Source organism: Aethalodelphis obliquidens, unplaced genomic scaffold (assembly GCF_003676395.1).
Source record: "Aethalodelphis obliquidens isolate GAN/ISIS:26980383/991018 unplaced genomic scaffold, ASM367639v1 scaffold63, whole genome shotgun sequence".
Classification (NCBI taxonomy): domain Eukaryota; kingdom Metazoa; phylum Chordata; class Mammalia; order Artiodactyla; family Delphinidae; genus Aethalodelphis; species Aethalodelphis obliquidens.
Window position 1 is genome coordinate 84,316 of NW_020838007.1, and position 19,753 is coordinate 104,068.

The window sequence follows — 19,753 nt, forward strand, 5'->3', positions numbered from 1 at the left end:
GTCAACATTGTATTATAAAATAGGCTTTGTGTTAATGAATTTGCCCAACTGTAAGCTAATGTAAGTGTTCTGAGCACATTTAAGGCAGACCAGGCTAAGCTATGATGTTCAGTAGGTGAGATGTAGTAAATGCATTTTCGACTTAATAATATTTTCAGCTTACAATGGGCTTATCAGGATGTAACCCCATCATAAGTCAAGGAAGACCTGTATACTTTTTTGCTTAGGAAAACTACCAGATTTTCATTTATCCAAAATGGGAAGTAAAAGGAAATTGGGATATAAAAGAGCAAGATAAGAATCCAACAACAGATCATGAAGGCTGTTCAAGAGAGAAAACAGGGTGTATCTAGTCTAAGCATAAGCAGTTGTAAGGCCCACTGAGCTCAGGACGGAGGTGTGGGTGTGGAGACAGGCAGACCCGAGTGTGTGGACCAGGCATGCAGAGTAACTTCCCACAGAGTCAGGCGTGGCTCTCCTTTCGCTTTCTCTTGCCTATTCAGGTGGTTTTGCGGCTGCAGTTTATACTGATATCTTACATGCTGGCGTTGTGGTTCTGGGCTCAGTCTTGTTAATGGGCTATGGTAAGTAAATCTGGAGAGCAGTGGGCACTGTGGGTGGACTCTTTGAATCTGACAGCTGTCTGGGGCCATTTCAGCACCTTCCTCTCACAGATGAGGAGACCGAGGCCCTCAGAACCCACGAGCGTTGTCTAAGGTCATGCCCGCGTCAGGAGAAGGAGGAGTTGAGGAGTAGGAGGGGTGATGACAAACTCAAGCACTTTGAACAGCAGTCAAGAGTGGCCCACCACACTCATCCCCACTCTGTGCCTCTGTCCATGCTCTTCCTCTCCAGTCAGAAGCCCCTCTCCCTTTTGTCTACTCAGTTAAATCCATCTCTCAGGGTCAACAGAAGATCCACCCCTGAGTGTGTGATTCCATGATTGTTCTACCTCTACGTCTTTGTTCTCTGGACTTGTATCACTACCACACAACGTGACTTTTTTTTTTGATGGTACATACCTTGATTGTTCATTGTGTCACATAAATAAGTCATACCCCCCAGGTCCAAACCTTCTTAAGAACCAGAGCCATTGTATCCTTCACACAATGAGTCTGATGCACATGGTAGGTGCTTAGTGAGTAAGACGAATGAAAATAATAGCTGATGTAAATTGAGAATCAGGTACCATGCAGGCATTTATCTATATTGCCTCATTAAATGATCACAGTCATCATGAGGCATAACTACTTTTATTATCCTCATTTTACTGATGAGGAAGCTGAGTTACTCAGTTAAGTAACTTGTTCATGAAACACACCAAGAGTAGAGCTCAGAGCTGGGTCCCTCTAACACCGAAGCCCCCGATATTTGAATAGCATATTACCGTACCTGTAGTGACAATTACACTCACCTTCAAGTGGAGGTTTCCTCCCACTAGCTAGGAGTAGCCTTAGTGAGGTTGGCGGTACCCACTGTTCCATGAGTCAGAGATTGGTCTTGCAGAAACCTAGAAGGAAAAGCTCTTGGCTCAGGTATGGAAAAATTATTGAAATGATATGCTAGTTCAGTTGAAGGGTTATGGTTCCATAGAGCATGTTGTTGAGCCTCATGGAAGGAGAACAGATAGACTCACACAGAATCACAAACCTCAGTCTTACCATTCAGTAAGCATTAGTGCTCCATGAAGTATACTCAATGCTGTGTTGCTGGGACACAAAATACATGTCAGGCATGCTCCAAGGAATTTTGTAATGAGCTGGGAAACAATCACTGATTTGAGTGACACAACTATAAACTATAAAACTTTCTAAGCCATTGTGTTTGCTTAATGTTAATGGTAAATATCAACTTCATTAAAACTTACCAAGACCATCCCAATACTTGAGAATGATATCCAATTAAACTTTAGGGGCAGGTGGAATATTCCATTTAATTTTAGCAATTATATCTCTAAATAATTATATATCATTTACTGTTATAGACTGAATGTTTGTATCCCCCCAAAATTCATAAGTTGAAATCCTAACCTCCAATGTGATGGTATTGGGAGTTGGGGCCTTTGGGAGGCGGTTAGGTCATGAGGGAAGAACCTTCACGAATGGCATTAGTGCCCTTATAAAAGAGACCCCAGAGAGCTCCCTCGACCCTTCTGCCACATGAGGACACAGTGAGAAGATGGCCAACACCCTGTCAGCCAGCACCTTGATCTTGGACTTCCCAGCCTCCAGAACTGTGGGAAGTAAGCCATTCACTATATGGTATTTTGTTATAGCAGCCCGAACAGACTAAGACATTTTCTGAGAAATTTAATGGGATTTTCTTTTTACCATTTTCTTTTTCATGCTAGTTCTTTTGATAAGTAAACTATTTGGGAGAGGCATTGTTTTCCTTTAAAAATGTACAAGAACTTGTACATCCAAGTGAATGTTGCCTTCAAACAAGTCACTGTGGGAACCTGTGCACATACAATTTTATTTTTTTATTTCTAATTTTTAGGTAAATTTTAGGTAAGGTAAACAAAACAAAAGGGTACACAGTGAAATATTTACCACCCTCAGTTTCGTAATTTGACTCCCCAGAGCCAACCAGTATCATAAGTTTTGTGTACATCCTTCCAGAGACGGTCTTCTTATGTACAAGCAAACCTTGGAGATATTGTGGGTTTGGTTCCAGACTACAGCAATGAAGCAAATACCACAATAAAGCAAGTCACATGAATTTTTTGGTTTCCCAGTGCATATAAACTTATGTTTACACTATACTGTAGCCTGTTAAGTGTACAATAGCATTATGTCTAAAAACAAGGCACATACCTTAATTTTAAAATAATGCTGTTGGAAAAATGGCACTTATAGACTTGATTGTTTCAGGGTTGCCACAGACCTTCAATTGGTAAAAAAAAAAAAAAAAAAACAAAAAAACCACATGGTATCTGCAAAGTGCAGTAAAGCAAAACACAATAAAATGAGATATGCCTGTACAAATATTTTTTTTTCTCTGTGAGATATATATCTTAATAGAATCAGAACGTTTTAAAGCCTGTTTTTCCACCACTGGAACTATATCTTAGGCAAATTTCTATATCAGCAAATAGAGATCTACTGCATCTTTTCTGCTTTTGTATTTGTAATAAACTTTTTATTGAAAAGTGCACAAATCAAAGTGGATAGCTAGATGAAGTATCACAAAGTGAACACACTCTGGTAGCCAGCACCCAGTTCAAGAAGTTGTCTTTTTGTTTCCTTTTCCAAACTTTATACTTTCGTTTCTTTTTCTTGCCTTATTACACTGGCCAGGACCTTTAGTACAGTATTGAAGACAAGAAGTCCTCCTTGTCTCATTCCCAATTTAGAGGGAAAGCTTTGAATATTTCACCATTAAGTAAAATGTTTGCTGTCAATTTTTTGTAGATATTTTTTGTCACACTAACAAAGTTCCCTTCTATTCCTAGTTTACTAAGATTGTTTATCATGAGCAGGTTTTGAATTGTATCAAATGTTTTTCCACATTACTGAGGTGATTATATTATTTTTCTCCTTTTTCTTTTAACACAGTTAATTACATTGACTTGGTTTTGAGTGTTAACCTTGCATTCCTGGATTTGTCAAGAGATACCTCAATTTCCTCTCCAAAGTGGCAATTTTAACTTATATTCTCAGAAATGTATGAGAATATGTGTTTCTTAACCTCCCAGCCAACACTTGATGTTTTTGTGTTTTTTTTAATTTTTAAAAAAGTTTTATTTATTTATTTTTGGCTGCATTGGGTCTTCGTTGCTGTGTACGGGCTTTCTCTCTAGTTGGCAGTGAGCGGGGGCTACTCTTCATTGTGGCACGTGGGCTTCTCATTGCAGTGGCTTCTCTTGTTGCAGAGCACAGGCTCTAGGTGTGCAGGTTTCAGTAGTTATGGCACGTGGGCTCAGTAGTTGTGACTCGCAGGCTCTAGAGAACAGGCTTAGTAGTTGTGGCTCACGGGCTTAGTTGCTCCGCGGCATGTGGGATCTTCCCAGACCAGGGCTTGAACCCATGTCCCCTGCATTGGCAGGTGGATTCTTAACCACTGTGCCACCAGGGAAGCCCAACACTTGATGTTTTAAGACTTTAAAAAAATATGCCTAGTAGGTGAAACGGGAAAAACAAGTATCTCATTTTTGTTTTAATTAGAAGTTTCCAGACACTGGTGAGGTTGAGCATCTTTTCATATACTTAGTGGACATTTGTATTTCCTCCTTTGTGGATTACATGTTCATATTCTCTACCACATTTCTTTCCAGTAGTTTCCCTTGGCTATTGATGTGTGAGTCCTTCATACGTGATGCAAATCTCTTCTTTTATTCTAACAAATTTTTAACTTGATTTCAGTCATATAAATTTAAAATTTTGAAGTCAAATTTGTCAACCTTCCTTTTCCTTTCTGTGTCTTGTTGAAGAATGTACTACTCCCTAACCCAAGTTCATAAAGATACTCTCCTGTTTTCTTCTAATAACTTTGTGGTTTTGTAGTTCACCTTTTTAAAATCCACATGGAATTCGTTTTTAGAAGTGCCATGAAGTGTCTTATTCATTTCATAGTCACTTGGTATCTTTTCATTGACTAGTCTTGACTCCATATGATTCTGAACCCATTTCAAAAATCAAGTCTATATCAAAGGAACATGGTTTAATATGCCAAAATAAAAGATTTTTAGTTAAGTAGGTGGAATTATGTGTTTTAGTGCCTTTTAAAAATATTTTTCGGGCTTCCCTGGTGGCGCAGTGGTTAAGAATCCGCCTGCCAATGCAGGGGACATGGGTTCGAGCCCTGGGCTGGGAAGATCCCACATGCCGCGGAGCAGCTAAGCACGTGCACCAGAACTACTTAGCCTGCGCTCTAGAGCCCGTGAGCCACAACTACTGAAGCCCGCGCACCTAGAGCCCGTGCTCTGCAATAAGAGAAGCCACCGCAATGAGAAGCCCACGTGCAGCAACAAAGACCCAACTCAGCCAAAAATAAATAAAATTTTCTTTAATGTTGAGATTTTACACTACTTAGGATATTGAGGGAGAAATGCTATAGGCTCTGAAGAAAATTCCAGATATGAAGTTTCATAACTGTTCTGCTGGAATTGCAGGAAAATGAATATTAATTTCTGATTTAGTCGAGATTCTTCAAATAACTTGAAATAGAACTTTAGTTCCAAACTAGTATAAGCAAATAAGTACTTCCTTGGCTCACCTAAGTGAAAATTCCAGGGCCGTCTTACTTTTGAGCATGGCTCGATCCAGCCTTCTGCATGAGCCAGGTAGACAAAAGAGCTTTCAACTGCCATCCTAGCTTAGAACCCCAAAGCAAAGAAGCAGGCTTTTTTGGTGCCTTAAGCAGAAGACTCCTGGGACAAGCTCTGATTAGCCGGGCTTGGGTCCCAAGTCCATTCCTGTTACATCAGCTGCCCAGGTGATGGGGCATATTGGCCAGGCCTGGGTCACGTGCCAGATCGGAATGAGTGGTAGGTAGTTTGACGAGGCCCACCTAACTCATATAGGGCGGGATGCAGCTGGAAGAGGGGTTCTGTCCCCAGAAGCAGGAGGATGGGGTGCCAGGCATACGACCACCAGTGTCCACTGTACTCCTCTTTTTCTTTGGAGGAGATGGTGTCTTTTCTTAGGTACGTACAGTCTTGGCTATTTGCCAGTCCATTGTGTCTCACTTTGCAATCTTGGTTCTTCAGACGTGTGTTATTGTGCAGTTGAAGGTACTGACCAACTGTATGGTGTTTTCAAGCGTTTAAGGAGGTGGGAGGATACCAGGAACTACAGCATAAGTACATGGATGCTAAGCCCACCCTCATCTGTGAAGGAAACTGGACCGCCCAGCCAGAATGCTTCATTCCTCGTCTGGATTCTTTCCATATCTTCCGAGATCCCACCACTGCAGACATCCCCTGGCCTGGAGTCATCTTTGGCATCTCCACCCTCTCCTTGTACTACTGGTGCACTGACCAGGTAATCAAATGCGCTGTGCTGACGGGCCTGCACTGGGGCCTGGGGGTTGGGGGTCTCTGCAGTCTCTGCAGCCACAGGCAGGCTTCCCTCCCAGCCTTGTGTAATACCCAAATGTAGTGCAGGACCACGTTCTGTCTGAAAGGGGTCTCTCGGGACTTCCCTGGTGGTCCAGTGATTAAGACTTCACCTTCCAATGCAGGAGGTGCGGGTTCGATCCCTGGTCAGGGTGCTAAGATCCCACATGCCTCACGACCAAAAAACCAAAATATAGAACAGAAGCAATATTATAACAAGTTCAATAAAGACTTTAAAAATGGTGCACATCAAAAGAATCTTTAAAAAAATAAAAGGGGTTCCCCCTCCAGTCCTGTCTATAACAGAGCACTTGTTTTCATTTTTTCCTCCCTCTCATTATCTACAAAGCACAATGTTTGCACATGAAAAATATGTCAGTTCTCCCAAATTGAGTCTAGAAATTAAATACCACTAATCAGTATTTCAGTTGGATTTTTTAAGGACTCAAGCTTATTCTAAAAATTATATGGCTCTCTATCAATGGTTGTTAATGAAATAAACTGTGAAATATTCATACAGTGGAAGGCCAATATAGAAATAAAAAGGAAGTACAGCTACACACCATAGCATGGATGAATCTTTAAAGCATTATACCAAATAAAAGAATCTAAACACAGAAGACTAGGTGCTGTGTGATTACATTTATATAAAGCTTAACACAGGCAATGCTAAGTTATGTTGTTTAGGTATACACAATTACGTAGCAAAAAATTGTAAAGAAAAAGCAAGGAGGAAATAAAATAGTCATTAAAGCGATCATTTCTGAAGCAAGGGAGAGGGTTGAGGTTAAAAAGAGGCACATATAACGGTGGTGTTCACAATCATTAAAAAGTGGAAACAACCCAAATATCCACCAACGAATGAATGAATAAACAAAATGTGTATCCATGTGTTGGAATATTATTCAGCCATAGAAAGGAATGAGCACAGATACATGCTACACCTTGGATGAACCTCGAAAACATCATGCTAAGTGAAAGAAGCCAGACACAGAAGGTCACCTATTGTATGATTCCTTTTATATGAAATATCCAGAACAGGCAAATCCATGGAGACAGAAATCCGATTAGTGCTTCCCCGGGGAGGAGGGATGGAGAGTGGCTGCTTCATGGGCCTGGGTGTTCTTCTGGGTGATGAAGAAGCTGAGATGCTGGAGAGAGGTGGCTGTGATGCAACACTGGGGATGTACTAAATGCTACAGAATTGTTCACTTTAAAATGGTTAATTACATGTTATGTGAATTTCACCTCAATTGTTTACAAGAGCCATAGAGAGAGGCTTCTGGGGTACCTCAATGTTGCGCCTCTTTTTTTTATTTTTTTTTTATTTTGTTCCACCACCATCAGTGAGTTTTTTCATACATTTCTAAATCAGTTAGATTCTTTGTTGCATTCTATATGCCAGCCTTTGAGCGTTGCACCTCTTGACTTGGTGTTTCCGTGGTGCGCTCTGTCATGTGCTACACCATGTTCGTGTGTTATAGCACAATAAAAAGGGTTTAAACCTTTTGTGGAAGGAGAAGATGCCACAAATAGCTAGCCCAAGTTTGAAAATGAAGAACAAACGGGGAGAACTTGCCCGACCAGATATTTAAACTTTGACGAAGTTGCAGTAATACAAGCAGTTTGAAATTCCCAGGAATAGACATATAGACTAACAGAACAGAATAAAGAGCTCAGAGACAGACTCATGTACTTATAGGAATTTAATATGTGTTCAAGGAGGCTCCACAAAGCAACAGCAGAGATACATACTCTTCGATGTTGTTAAAAAAAAAAAAAAAAAAAAAAAAAACAAACCCAGCTTACTATTTGGAATAACAAAGCTTCATCCCCACCTAACACTTACACAGAAGTGGACTTCAGATGAATTAAAGACTTAAACGTGGAAAGTAAACCTGTACTACAATAAGGCAAGGTAAGCTAGTGAATACTTTTGAGTTGGGGGGAGTGTAAATCATATCGGTTTGATCACATTACACATAAGGCCTTTGTAACAAAGATGCTCTAGACAGAGTTGATGGATGACGGGCTAGAGAAGAATATCAGAATGTTTATAATGAACAGGAGACTAATAGCAAATCCACAAGAAAAAGGAGCTCCAGTAGCCATGCAGGCAAAAGATAATGAGAGACAATTTGTAGACAAGGAAATGCAAACAAACGTAAATGCTAACAAGCATATAACCCAGCATTATCAGGGAAGTGCAATTTAAAACCACAATGAGACTGGCAAAAATTAGAAAGCTTGATGATGTCAACTGTTGAGGAGGACAGGGATGTTCAGGAATCCTCTTGCATTTCTGGTGAGAGTGCAAACGGGGCATGTTTTCTGGAGGGTGATCTGGCAATGCTGAATAAAGTCAAATATGTTGTACTCTGTGACCAATTGGTGATGTTCCTCAGAAACTACCCAAAACTCCTCATCCAAGTTCATAGGGGACCATATGTGAGGCCTTGATCACAGTGTTGATTGTGCTAGGTACTGAGGTGGGTGGATGAGATGGGGGTGGGGTGGGAGTGGGGGATACCACTGAGGGCTGCTGTGCCTCCGTGAGAAGCCGTGGAGCCACCATACAAGGAGTGGCACTGATGGAGCTTTACCATGTGCTGAGCGGAGGACCAGGAAACAAGATGAGGCCCAGAGCCCAGCACACGGGCATGACCTGTAATGCAGCCACAGTGTTGTTATTTGTATTCTTCCCCTCTGCTTATTATGTGTCTAATTATGCTGCTTTATGTCAATGACAAGAAAAGTCTTTCTGTAAAAATTAGAAAACAAGGTGGAATCAAACCACCACAACCAAGAAACCCTTCCATCAGAAATGATCAGTTAGATTTCAAACTCAAACTTCTGGAAATGAAAAATATTCTTACTGAAATGTAAAACTGAGTAACTGTTAGGATAACAGATTAAACATAGCTGAAGGAAAAAAGTGGTAACCTAGAAGAGAGAACTGAAGAACTTGCCCAGAAAGCAGAAAAATGGAAAGTGTGAAAGAGAGACAAAGTGACATGGAAGACAGGATTAAAATACATCCTATTGGAGTTCCAGGAGAAAAGGGGAGAAGCAATATTTGAAGAGAAAGTGGCTGAGAATTTTTACAGCTGTTGAAAGAACAGGACTCATCAGGTTCAGGAATCACAGTGAATCCCAAGCAAATCTACACAAAGTCACCTCCTGATGAAGTTTCAGAACATGAAAGACGAAGAGGAGACTGAAAGCCACCTGAGAGAAAAGATCCCTTGTAGAAGAAGACAGGTACACCCCCAACAGTCTGCTCAGCAGCAGCAGTGGAACCCAAGGGAGAGGAGGAAACTTTTCAAGGTACTGAGGAAAATGTCCACTTTCAATTACGTGCCCAGCTAAGTATTACTCAGTAACAAGGGCAAAATAAAGGCATAACCTTCCCTAGAGACTGAATGACGTGCATAAAGAAAAAGGAGGTCCTGGTGAGCAGGAGGGACAGTTAGAGAAGCCGGCCGGCACGTGCGCAGATCTGAAGCATTGGCTGAAAATCACCATAATTCTGCACACAGGAAGTAACACAGGACAGAGCTAAAATATCGGACCATAATTAGAGTTAAATCTGTTTGTGGACCTTAAATTGTTCAGAAGGGCACAGATACTGATTTACTTTAGACCTGAAGTTGTATCCATGTTAAAATTTTAAGGGTAATTATTAAAAGCATAGAAGTAGAATCTCTAACTTCCTAACTAGTAAAGAAAATGATTTAAGAAAGAATTTTAATTGAAAAAGAGACAAACTGACCAAAGGAAAAATTGTTTTCCTTTGGCCCACTACCATCTTTAAACAAGAATTCGTCCCTTGCCCCGCTTTGTAATATATGACAACCTATGAAAGTGCTTAGGGCTTTCTGCGTGGAATGATTTCATGCCCCTACGACTATCCTGTCCTCAGAATAAGAGTTGGCTTCTGGGGCTTCCCTGGTGGCACAGTGGTTGAGAGTCCGCCTGCAGATGCAGGGGACACGGGTTTGTGCCCCAGTCCGGGAAGATCCCACATGCCGCGGAGCGGCTGGGCCCGTGAGCCATGGCCACTGAGCCTGCGCGTCCAGAGCCTGTGCTCCACAACGGGAGAGTCCATAACAGTGAGAGGCCCGCGTACCGCAAAAAAAAAAAAAAAAAAGAGTTGGCTTCTGCTCTGGCCCTGTTCCTTCATCCCCTCCCTTAGAGACCATCTCTTCTGTGTGCAGAGCTAAGCAAAGACCAGGAAGTGCAGCCTGGCTGCCCACCTGCTCAGCAGAGACCCCCAGGCACCTAGAGGCTATCAGCAGGATGCCCACAGGCCCACTGAGAAGCAGTGCCTGCTTACATGAGGCAGGACCACCTTGGGGTTCTTCCTCCTATTAATAAATAATGCATGTGGGAAAGAAAGAAAGCATTAAAGAAGAACATGAAAATCCTACCTGTCAATCCTACCATCCCAGGATTAACCTCTGTTGTCATGTTGGTTTATTCCTGTGGACTTTTTCTAGGTATAGAGTCGAGGTGTGTGTGCTATTGTATCCCGTGCCTTTTTGTTACTGTCACGCTATGAGCATTTTTCACATTATTTAAATATTCTTTGAGAACGTAATTTTAATGCATACAGAGTACTGCATTGTCTTGATGCACTGGACCATGTCTTTATGTTCTTTCTTAAGTGCATCTCCATCTGCCCGCTACACCATTCTGCTCGGGCTGAGTGCACACCGCCTCTTACAGCAGGAGCACCGCGAAAGGGGGCGTGAAGCGCCTCCCAGGAGAGTTTGCATGTTAAGGTCTACACTGGTTCATTTCTACTTGGACAAGTGAAGCTGGTCCCAGTTCTAAACACTCATTTGTTACCGGGGACCAACCTGTGCTTGGATTGTTGTCACAAGGGCAGAGACGGTCTGTGGCCTCTAGAAGGGAGTCTCATCCTTGCCAGGGGACAGCTTGTAAGCACTGTGCTGCTGATTGGTGTGCAGTGCTAGCAATGAGGCCAAGGTCAGGCCACCCTCCTCCCCTCTGGTAGCTGTGCACTGAGCAAAACGTGTGCATCGGCCACACGTGCCTCCCCTGGCCCTGCATGCCCGGAGACACCTGGGTGATTGGGGTGAGCAGTGGGCACCCCCTCCGAGGGCACACCCTACTGCTACTGCAGGTCACAGTTGTCCTATCTGTGCCGAGGCAGCCTGGGCTTGATACCCTCTGAGAAAGCCCCCCCCCCCCCCCCCCCCCCCCCCACCTGTGTTTCCTCGACAGATTTTTGTCCAGGGCTGCCTGGCAGGGAAGAACGTGTCTCATGTGAAAGGCGGCTGTGTCTTGTGTGGGTACTTGAAGCTGCTGCCCATCAGCATAGTGATGCCAGGGATGATCAGCCGCGTCCTGTACACAGGTAATTCTTACTCTGCTGTGTTCACACTGATCTTCTCCTCTCTCAGGCATCTACATCTAGGGAGCATGGGGTTATCAGGTCTCCTGCTGGGGAGACTGCTGGGGTTGAGGTGCCCCGGATTGCTTTCTTGGGAGCTCATGGATTTAGATTAGGGATGTGGCTGAGCAGAAGTCTGGCAGGGACCGTGGATGTAGGTGGCAAGAGAGGAATTGCAGAGAGACGAGTTCAGGCGGAGATGAGCCAGCCGATGCTCCCTGCAGTGGCCGGTCTCTGCGTGGCGTTGAGGCGTAGTCCATGGGGAGGTCAGCTGTTCCCCCTGCACTGCAGGCACCGTCCTGCGGGCACTCCTGGGTGCCAGGCATTGTGCTCGGATGTGACCAATGCCGTCACTGCTCTCACAGCCCCAGGTGTGGCACGTCGATGGAACCCCCAAAGTGGGTCTAGCCCTGAGGCCCACGTTCTTTCTGTTAAGTGCTGTGAGAACGTCCCTGCTGCACTTAATTGAGCTGTCATAATTTCGTGGATGTCCCTCATCCCCGTTGCAGCCTCGTTTTACTGCCTTTAGGTGTACTGCCTCTCGGTACCAGATTTGTTTATTCATTAAACCTTTATGGAGCACATACTCAGATGGTGCAGCCACATGGACAAAGCAGGCGGCTTCCACAGTCTTCTGCCTCAGTGCTTGACAAGGCCAAGCAGAGAGTGAAGCACTTTTTATTGCGAAGCCACATGTGCAGTAGACGTCTCTAACCCTAATCCATCCTCAGTCTGCCTCTTTTTTAATCCTGATCCCTTTCCAGTTTCAACAGAGAGGAGCGCTCCGTTCCAACATCCCAGGTTTGGTCTTTGGCTGTCAGGCAGCCCTTTCTGGGGTCTCTTAGGTGGTGCCTCCTCGTAGGTTAGAAATAGGCCTCTGTGCTCGCTAGGACCCCAGAGTCGCCTGTGCTTGGCGGCCCTGCCTCCCCAGCCCCACTTCACCTCACAGCCCACCCCACCCACTGGGCGAAACCACATGTCTCTTGGCCTCTAGAAGTGGCTGAGGGAGGAGCGAGAAGAGCGGGCCTCAGGAAGCCACACGCCCCCAGCTTCTGACCACCAGGTGAATAGAGTTGGTGGGCTGCCCTTGGGAGAGCCGTCAGGGTGGGGAGGGGCCCAGGACCACTTGTCCCCCATCCTCAGAAATGGCCAGACTCACAGACTGTTTATACACACTCATAGAGAGCGGTTTGGCACAAAAGCTCCGCACCTGCCCACATTCCTGGGAGAACATACTTTTCCAGTAACCCAAACGTTCCTGGTCCTAGATTCTGGGTCTCTCCCATGGCCAGAACCGGGGGCCAGACACCCACACGGTGTGATTCTGCCAGTCAGGTTTTCCTTGGGGGCCACTGTATTAGTTGAGGCTCTTGAGTGAAAATGACGTGCACTTTTAGCTCCTCTTTCCTCCGAGCTGGTGTCCTCTCAGTCTGTCTGATGGCAGATGACCACCAGCAGCACCAGCCTTCCACCCTCCAGCCCAACGACCCCCAGAAAGAGTGTTTCCTTTTCGCCCTCCCAGCAGAAATCCCAGGGGAGTCCCGTGAGCTCACTTGGGTGACAGGAACCAGTCATTGTGGCCAAGGGGAAGGTGTTTCCAGAATGGCCAGGTGGCCCCTGGGCCCCTCCCAAACCATGCCGAAGGAGACTGAGGGCCTGCTCGCAGGGCAGGGGGAGGGAGAGCAGGCAGAGGAAAAGCTGACCCCCTTAGTTTTCCTGACGTCCCCAGTGAAACCCCTTGCTCTCCATGTAAACCCAGGCCCTTCCTGCCTCTTCCTAGTCTACGTTGATTCGTTGTTTTGGTTTTTTTCTCAGATGGTAAATTTTTATCTGTTATTTAAGCTCTTGAAGGCCTATCACATTCCCTCCTTTACTTCCCTTTGTCCAAATTTCTCCCCAAATACTCTGAAATAACACCCCTACGGGGCTAAGGGAGTAAGGTCATGAGTGGCCCACCCATCAGTGTATGGATGAATCATCGTTTGCTTTCCTGACACCTGGCTGGGATCATTGAAAGCCTTGTCGAGGTCACAGGGCTTGCTGTGGGTCAAGCAGTGAACTGGCAGAAGCACCGACCCGCTGACTCCTGGGGCCTGACCCCCAGCTCCTGACGCACGTGTGGGGTCACGAATTGGAGACGAAGAATCTGCCATCCACACACCATTCCTAATTTGCTTCCCGTTCCCTGAGCTCAGATTTTAGTGCTCAGGGGCCACATGCTGGTGTGACGCTTGTCTCTCTTTGCAGATAAAGTGGCGTGTGTTGTACCTTCAGAGTGTGAAAAGTACTGTGGCGCCAGAACTGGCTGCAGCCCTCTCGCCTACCCCATGCTGGTGGTGGAGCTGCTGCCCAGTGGTAAGAAGTGGAGCTGGCGTCCAGGGCTGTGAGTGGACGGTCAGGAGTGAGGGCCCCGGTGGAAGCGTAGGCTGTGGGAGGGGCCCTCGGCATCCCGGGAGCCTTGCGGCCTCCTCTTCCTCTCTCTCTCTCTCTCTCTCTCTCTCTCTCTCTTTTTCTCTCTCTGTCTCTTTCTTTCTCTTTCTCTCTCGGGCACGCGCTCAGGCCCAGCCTCTGCTCGCCCTTTGCATGGTCCCCTCCCTGCAGAACCCACGCCTCTGCTCCTCACTGCCGCAGATGGGCGCTCGGCGTTGTTCTAATCTGTGGGGACAAAGAGGGGAGCAAGACCGCATCCTGCTCTCAAGGAGTTCAGTCCAGTGGGACAGGCAGGGGCATGGCTTTCGTCTCACCCACTTCGCCACATCCCAGGGAAACGGGCAAACAAACAGTACAGTCTTTTTAAATCCCGTATTAGCTCTGAGGATAAATAGGCTAGCAATGTTGAGACATTCCCATAAAATACAGTGTAGATAGACCCCAGCTGAGGGAAGCACCAACCATCCCACAGTTCAGGAAGGGGGTCGCCCAGCACCCGGGGCTGCAGCCCAGGGCCATGGCACTTGAAGCCAGGCCAATCCAAGAACTCTAGTCTTGGCCTGGCCTGAGTACCTGCTGAATACAGAGGGGCCTCCTGTGCAAGCCCTGTTACCCTCGGGCTCTCCCAACTATGCATGGGAATCTCTCAGCAAAGCCGCTGCCGTCCAGTGGCCTTGCAGGTCAGAAGCCTAGACTGTTACGTTTATAGGTAACACTTGTTGAGAGCTTGCTCTGTGTTGGACATTGTGTTAACCCATCTTCTTACTGTATCGTAATCTTAACAACAGTCTGTGCAGTAGGTACTTTAATACCCACCTTACAGATGGGGACACTGAGGCACAAGGAGCCACATCATCTGTAAAAGGGGTCAGCACTGGTGTCCTTCTCACAGGGCTGTAGGGAGATCATCAGGCTGATGCCTGAAGAGGTGCTCCAGCCCAGAGTAAGCACTCGCATATTATATGAAGACACAGCGGCCAGCTAGCAAGGCTCGTCACAGAGCAAGGGCAGCTATAATGCACTTGATCTATCTTAGATGGACTCCCACTCCGAACAAAATTTACTATGTGGGAATGTTCCTCAGGAGGCCTAAGGCGTCTCCTGGCACGGCCAAAGAGCTGGAGGCCCAGGAAGTGTTCCTTTTCTTCCAGGTGTTCGAGGCTTGATGGTGTCCGCACTCTGGGCCTCTCCCACGTCCTCCCTGACTTCTCTTTTCAGCGGTGCCAGTGCCGTGTTCACAATGGACATCTACACCCAGATACAGCTGATGGCCACTGAAAATGAACTCATGCTAACAGGAAGGTGAAGGATTCCTCTAATCACATGAGTTACTGCCATCAATGAATCGATGCGCACAAATGTCATTATGTGAAAAAGGTAGGCTCTAATGCTGCATATAGAGTTATCTTGTTTATATACAGCATGGTGGTGTTTTGTTTGTTGTAGTTTTGCAGTGAAGATGTATTGCTTTTATTTTATTTATTTTATAAATTTATTTATTTTTGGCTGCATTGGGTCTTTGTTGCTGCGCATGAGCTCTCTCTAGTTGTGGCGAGCAGGGGCTACTCTTCATTGCGGTGCGCAGGCTTCTCATTGTAGTGGCTTCTCTTGTTGTGGAGCACAGACTCTAGTCGCGCGGGCTCAGTAGTTGTGGCTCACGGGTTCTAGAGCACAGGCTCAGTAGTTGTGGCACGTGAGCTTAGTTGCTCCATGGCATGTGGGATCTTCCTGGACCAGGGTTTGAACCCATGTCCCCTTCACTGGCAGGCAGATTCTTAACCACTGTGCCACCAGGGAAGTCCTGTATTGCTTTTATAATCACGAAGAAAATTGTTTCCATTTGGGAAAAAATTAAGTAATAATCACAATGATAACGGGTACATATTAATGTACCCCCCAAACTAGTCCTTGTGAGGAAGTGTATCTACATTATCTCGTTTTCTCTTTCAGTCCTCATGACAACCTTTAAAGGTAAGTTTTAGTTCTTATTCTCACTGTACAAATGGGGGGAGTGGCTCAGAGGAGGTAGTTGGTCTACCTGAGTCACATGGAAAGCGGATCTCATCCATCTCAGGGCCATGCCATTAACCAGGAGGCCTCACATGCTAGGCATAAGGCAGGGGGTATGAATGTGTAAACACGTGGGCCTCATCGTCATTCTGTAGGGTTTCACACTGGCTGTCCGTGGACCACTTCCAGCCCACACACTTTGAACTTGGCCTACGTTACGCCTCAGATGCCTCCTTCATCCCGTGGCAAGGTACATACTGCTCACTGTCTTATCTGTCTAACCCCTGCAAATTGAGTTTGCTGTTACATTTTGATTAGCATTCCATTGTTTAAAAAGCACTTTTCTGAGAAACTTTAAGAAACAGGTACCAGTTTTATTTAAATTTTTATAGAACATAGGGGAAAAAGAGGAAGACTTAAATTCATATCATAAAGCTCAAGATATTGATGCCCAAACTGAACAAATACAGCACAGGAAAAAATTAAAACTAAAGACTCATCTCACTTTTAAATACCAATGCAAAACTTGTAAATAAAATATTAGACACAAATCCAACAATATACTAAAAAAATGTTAAAAGAATGACATCTCATTACCAACTGTGATTGTTTTCCAGAAATACAAGGATGGTTCAATATTAGGAAATGTAGTAACATTACTCACGATATTAATAGATCAAAGAGAAAAATCATATATATCTATTCTGACGATGAAAAGGTATTTGGTAAAATGGGTACCTTTCAACATGACAAAACATATCTATATCACCCTAAAAGCCAAGTCATGCCTAATGGAACTAGAAAGGAACAAGGCAAGAATGTCCCCCCTTACCGATATATTTATACTAATATATGTGTAAAATAAAATGTATATATAAGTAGACCTAAATAGATATTTCTCCAAAGAAGATATACAGATTGCCAACAAACACATGGAAGGATGCTCAACATCACTAATCATTAGAGAAATGCAAATCAAAACTACAATGAGGTATCACCTCACACCGGTCAGAATGGCCATCATCAAAAAATCTACAAACAATAAATGATGGAGAAGTTGTGGAGAAAAGGGAACCCTCTTGCACTGTTGGTGGGAATGTAAATTGATACAGCCACTATGGAAAACAATATGGAGGTTCCTTAAAAAACTAAAAATAGAACTACCATATGACCCAGCAATCCCACTGCTGGGCATATACCCTGAGAAAACCATAATTCAAAAAGGGATGTGTACCACAATGTTCATTGCAGCACTATTTAAATAGCCAGGGTATGGAAGCAACCTAAGTGTCCATGAACAGATGAATGGATGAAGAATATGTGGCACATATATATACAATGGAATATTATTCAGCCATAAAAAGAAACAAACTGAGTTATTTGTAGTGAGGTGGATGGACCTAGAGTCTGTCATACGAGTGAAGTAAGTCAGACAGAAAGAAAAAAATAAATACCATATGCTAACACATATGTATGGAATCTTTAAAAAAAAAATGGTTCTGATTAACCTAGCGGCAGGACAGGAATAAAGACGCAGACGTAGAGAATGAACTTGAGGACACGGGGTGAGGGAAGGGTGAGCTGGGACGAAGTGAGAGAGTAGCACTGACATATATACACTACCAAACGTAAATAGATAGCTAGTGGGAAGCAGCCGCATAGCACAGGGAGATCAGCCCGGTACTTTGTGACCACCTAGAGGGGTGGGATAGGGAGGGTAGGAGGGAGGTGCAAGAGGGAGGGGATATGGGGATATATGTATACATATAGCTGATTCACTTTGTTATACAGCAGAAACTAACACAACATTGTAAAGCAATTATACTCCAATAAAGATGTTAAAAAAAAAAGTAGACCCACAGGTGAAGTTAGCAGACAAGGACTTTGAAATAACCTTGATTATTAGGTACAAGAAAAGAAAAGAATTGGGAAATTTTCCAGAGAATCAGAATTTATAAAAATAAGAAGGTCTAGAATTGAAAAATAAATATCTGAAATTAAGAACTCAATGGATTTGTTAGCAACTGATTGGCTGTAGCAAAAGACACTGTTAGTGGCTTGGAAATGAATTAGTCAACAATATCCAAACTAAAGCACACAGGAGAAAAGGAAGATACACGTGGAACACAGAAGAATAATATATATGTAATTGGAAATTTTATATATATATATATATATATATATATGTAACTGTAGAAGCAGTTTGGAGAAGATAATGGCCAAGAATGTTCCAAATATCTGGACAACTATCCAGAGATTCAAGAAATTCCACAAATCGCAGGCAGGATAAATACAAAAGAGACCATACCCAGGCCACATGATAGTGAAACTGCTGGAGACTGGAGATAGAGAAGATCTTTAGAGCAGCCAGAAGAAAGTAAATCACATCACCTTCAAAAGAGCAGCAGAGAGACTGATAGTAGAAGTTTCAACAGAAACTGTAAAAGCCAGGAGGCAGTGGAGTGACATCTTCAAGTGCTAGAAAAACTGCCTACCTGGAAATCAGTACCCATCGAAATAGCCTCCAGAGTGAAGGTGAAACAAACAGGTTTTCAGATAAATGCAGGTTGAGAGAATTTATTACAAAAGAATTTCACGATAAGAAATACTAAAGCATGTTCTTTAGGCTGCAGGAAAATTATCCAGATGGAAGAATTGACCTTCAGAGAAGGATGAAGAGCACCAGAAAGGGTAAGTATGTGGGAAATAGAAGTGAGTGAGTGTTGACATAAATAAGAAAGAATGTCTATGGGATTAACAACATATGGAGGCAAAACATGCCAGTAAAATCCCAGAGAGAATGAGAAGGGGCTAAATGGAGCTTAAGTATTCTCACGTTCTCTTGCTATTCGGGATGTGGTAAAAGTCAAAACTTGTACCAGACTGTGATATGTCAAGGATGCATGTAGTCTCTAGACTAAACAATATAAGAACAGTTCAAGAACATTTAACAAGTTAATAAAAGTAAAATATGGGATAACTAATAATTCAAAAGAATAAAAAGAACGTGAAAGGTAGGTTAACTGGAAAACAATAGGATAGCTCCTAAATATATCAGTAATTTCATGAAACAGAGATAGGTAGACTAAGTAGCTGAGTTAAAAGGTGAAGATTATCAGAGCTTTTTTTTTGTAACCAACTGTAATCTACGTAGAAGAGACACCTTCTTTCTTTTCCAGTTTTGTTGGGATAACATTGACGTATAACACTGTATAAGTTTCAGGTGTACAATAATGATTCAATATATGTATATATTGTGAAATGATCACCACAAGTTTAGTTGACATCTATCACCTCACATAATTAGTTTTACTTTCTTGTGAAAAGAACTTTTAAGATTTACTCTCTTAAAAAAAAAAAGATTTACTCTCTAAGCAGCTTTCAAATATACAATAAATACACAATCCTGTGTTGTTAACTACAGTCATCATGCTGTACCTTATGTCCCCAGAACCTATTTATCTTATGACTGGAAGTTTGTACCTTTTGACCACCTTCACCCATTCCCCCCACACCCATCCCCAGTCTGCTCTCTGTTTCTATGAATTCAGGGTTTTTTTTAGATTCTACATATAAGTGAGACCATACAATACTTGTCTTTCTCTGTCAGACTTATTTCACTTAGTATAATGCCCTAAACGTTGTCACAAAAGGGAAGATTTCTTTCTTTTTTGTGGCCAAATGATATTCCATTGTGTATATGTACCACATCTTCTTTATCCATTCATCTGTTAATGAACACTTTGGTTGTTTCTATGTCTTGGCTATTATAAATAGTGTAAAGGGTGTAGAGGTCTCTTCAAGATAGTGATCCTTGTTTCCTCTGGATATGTACC

The 19,753-nt window shown here is 43.7% G+C and overlaps 1 protein-coding gene across 1 annotated transcript in view; it reads left to right on the top strand.

The window, feature by feature from the left end:
• LOC113610426 (sodium/glucose cotransporter 1-like) overlaps positions 1–19,753 on the top strand; it is a 62,276-nt gene that overhangs the window by 27,766 nt on the left and 14,757 nt on the right. The window contains 5 exon segments of the mRNA XM_027088571.1: positions 504–584; positions 5,764–5,984; positions 11,309–11,441; positions 13,725–13,832; positions 15,059–15,209. Coding sequence (XP_026944372.1) covers positions 504–584; positions 5,764–5,984; positions 11,309–11,441; positions 13,725–13,832; positions 15,059–15,209 — 694 coding nt within the window.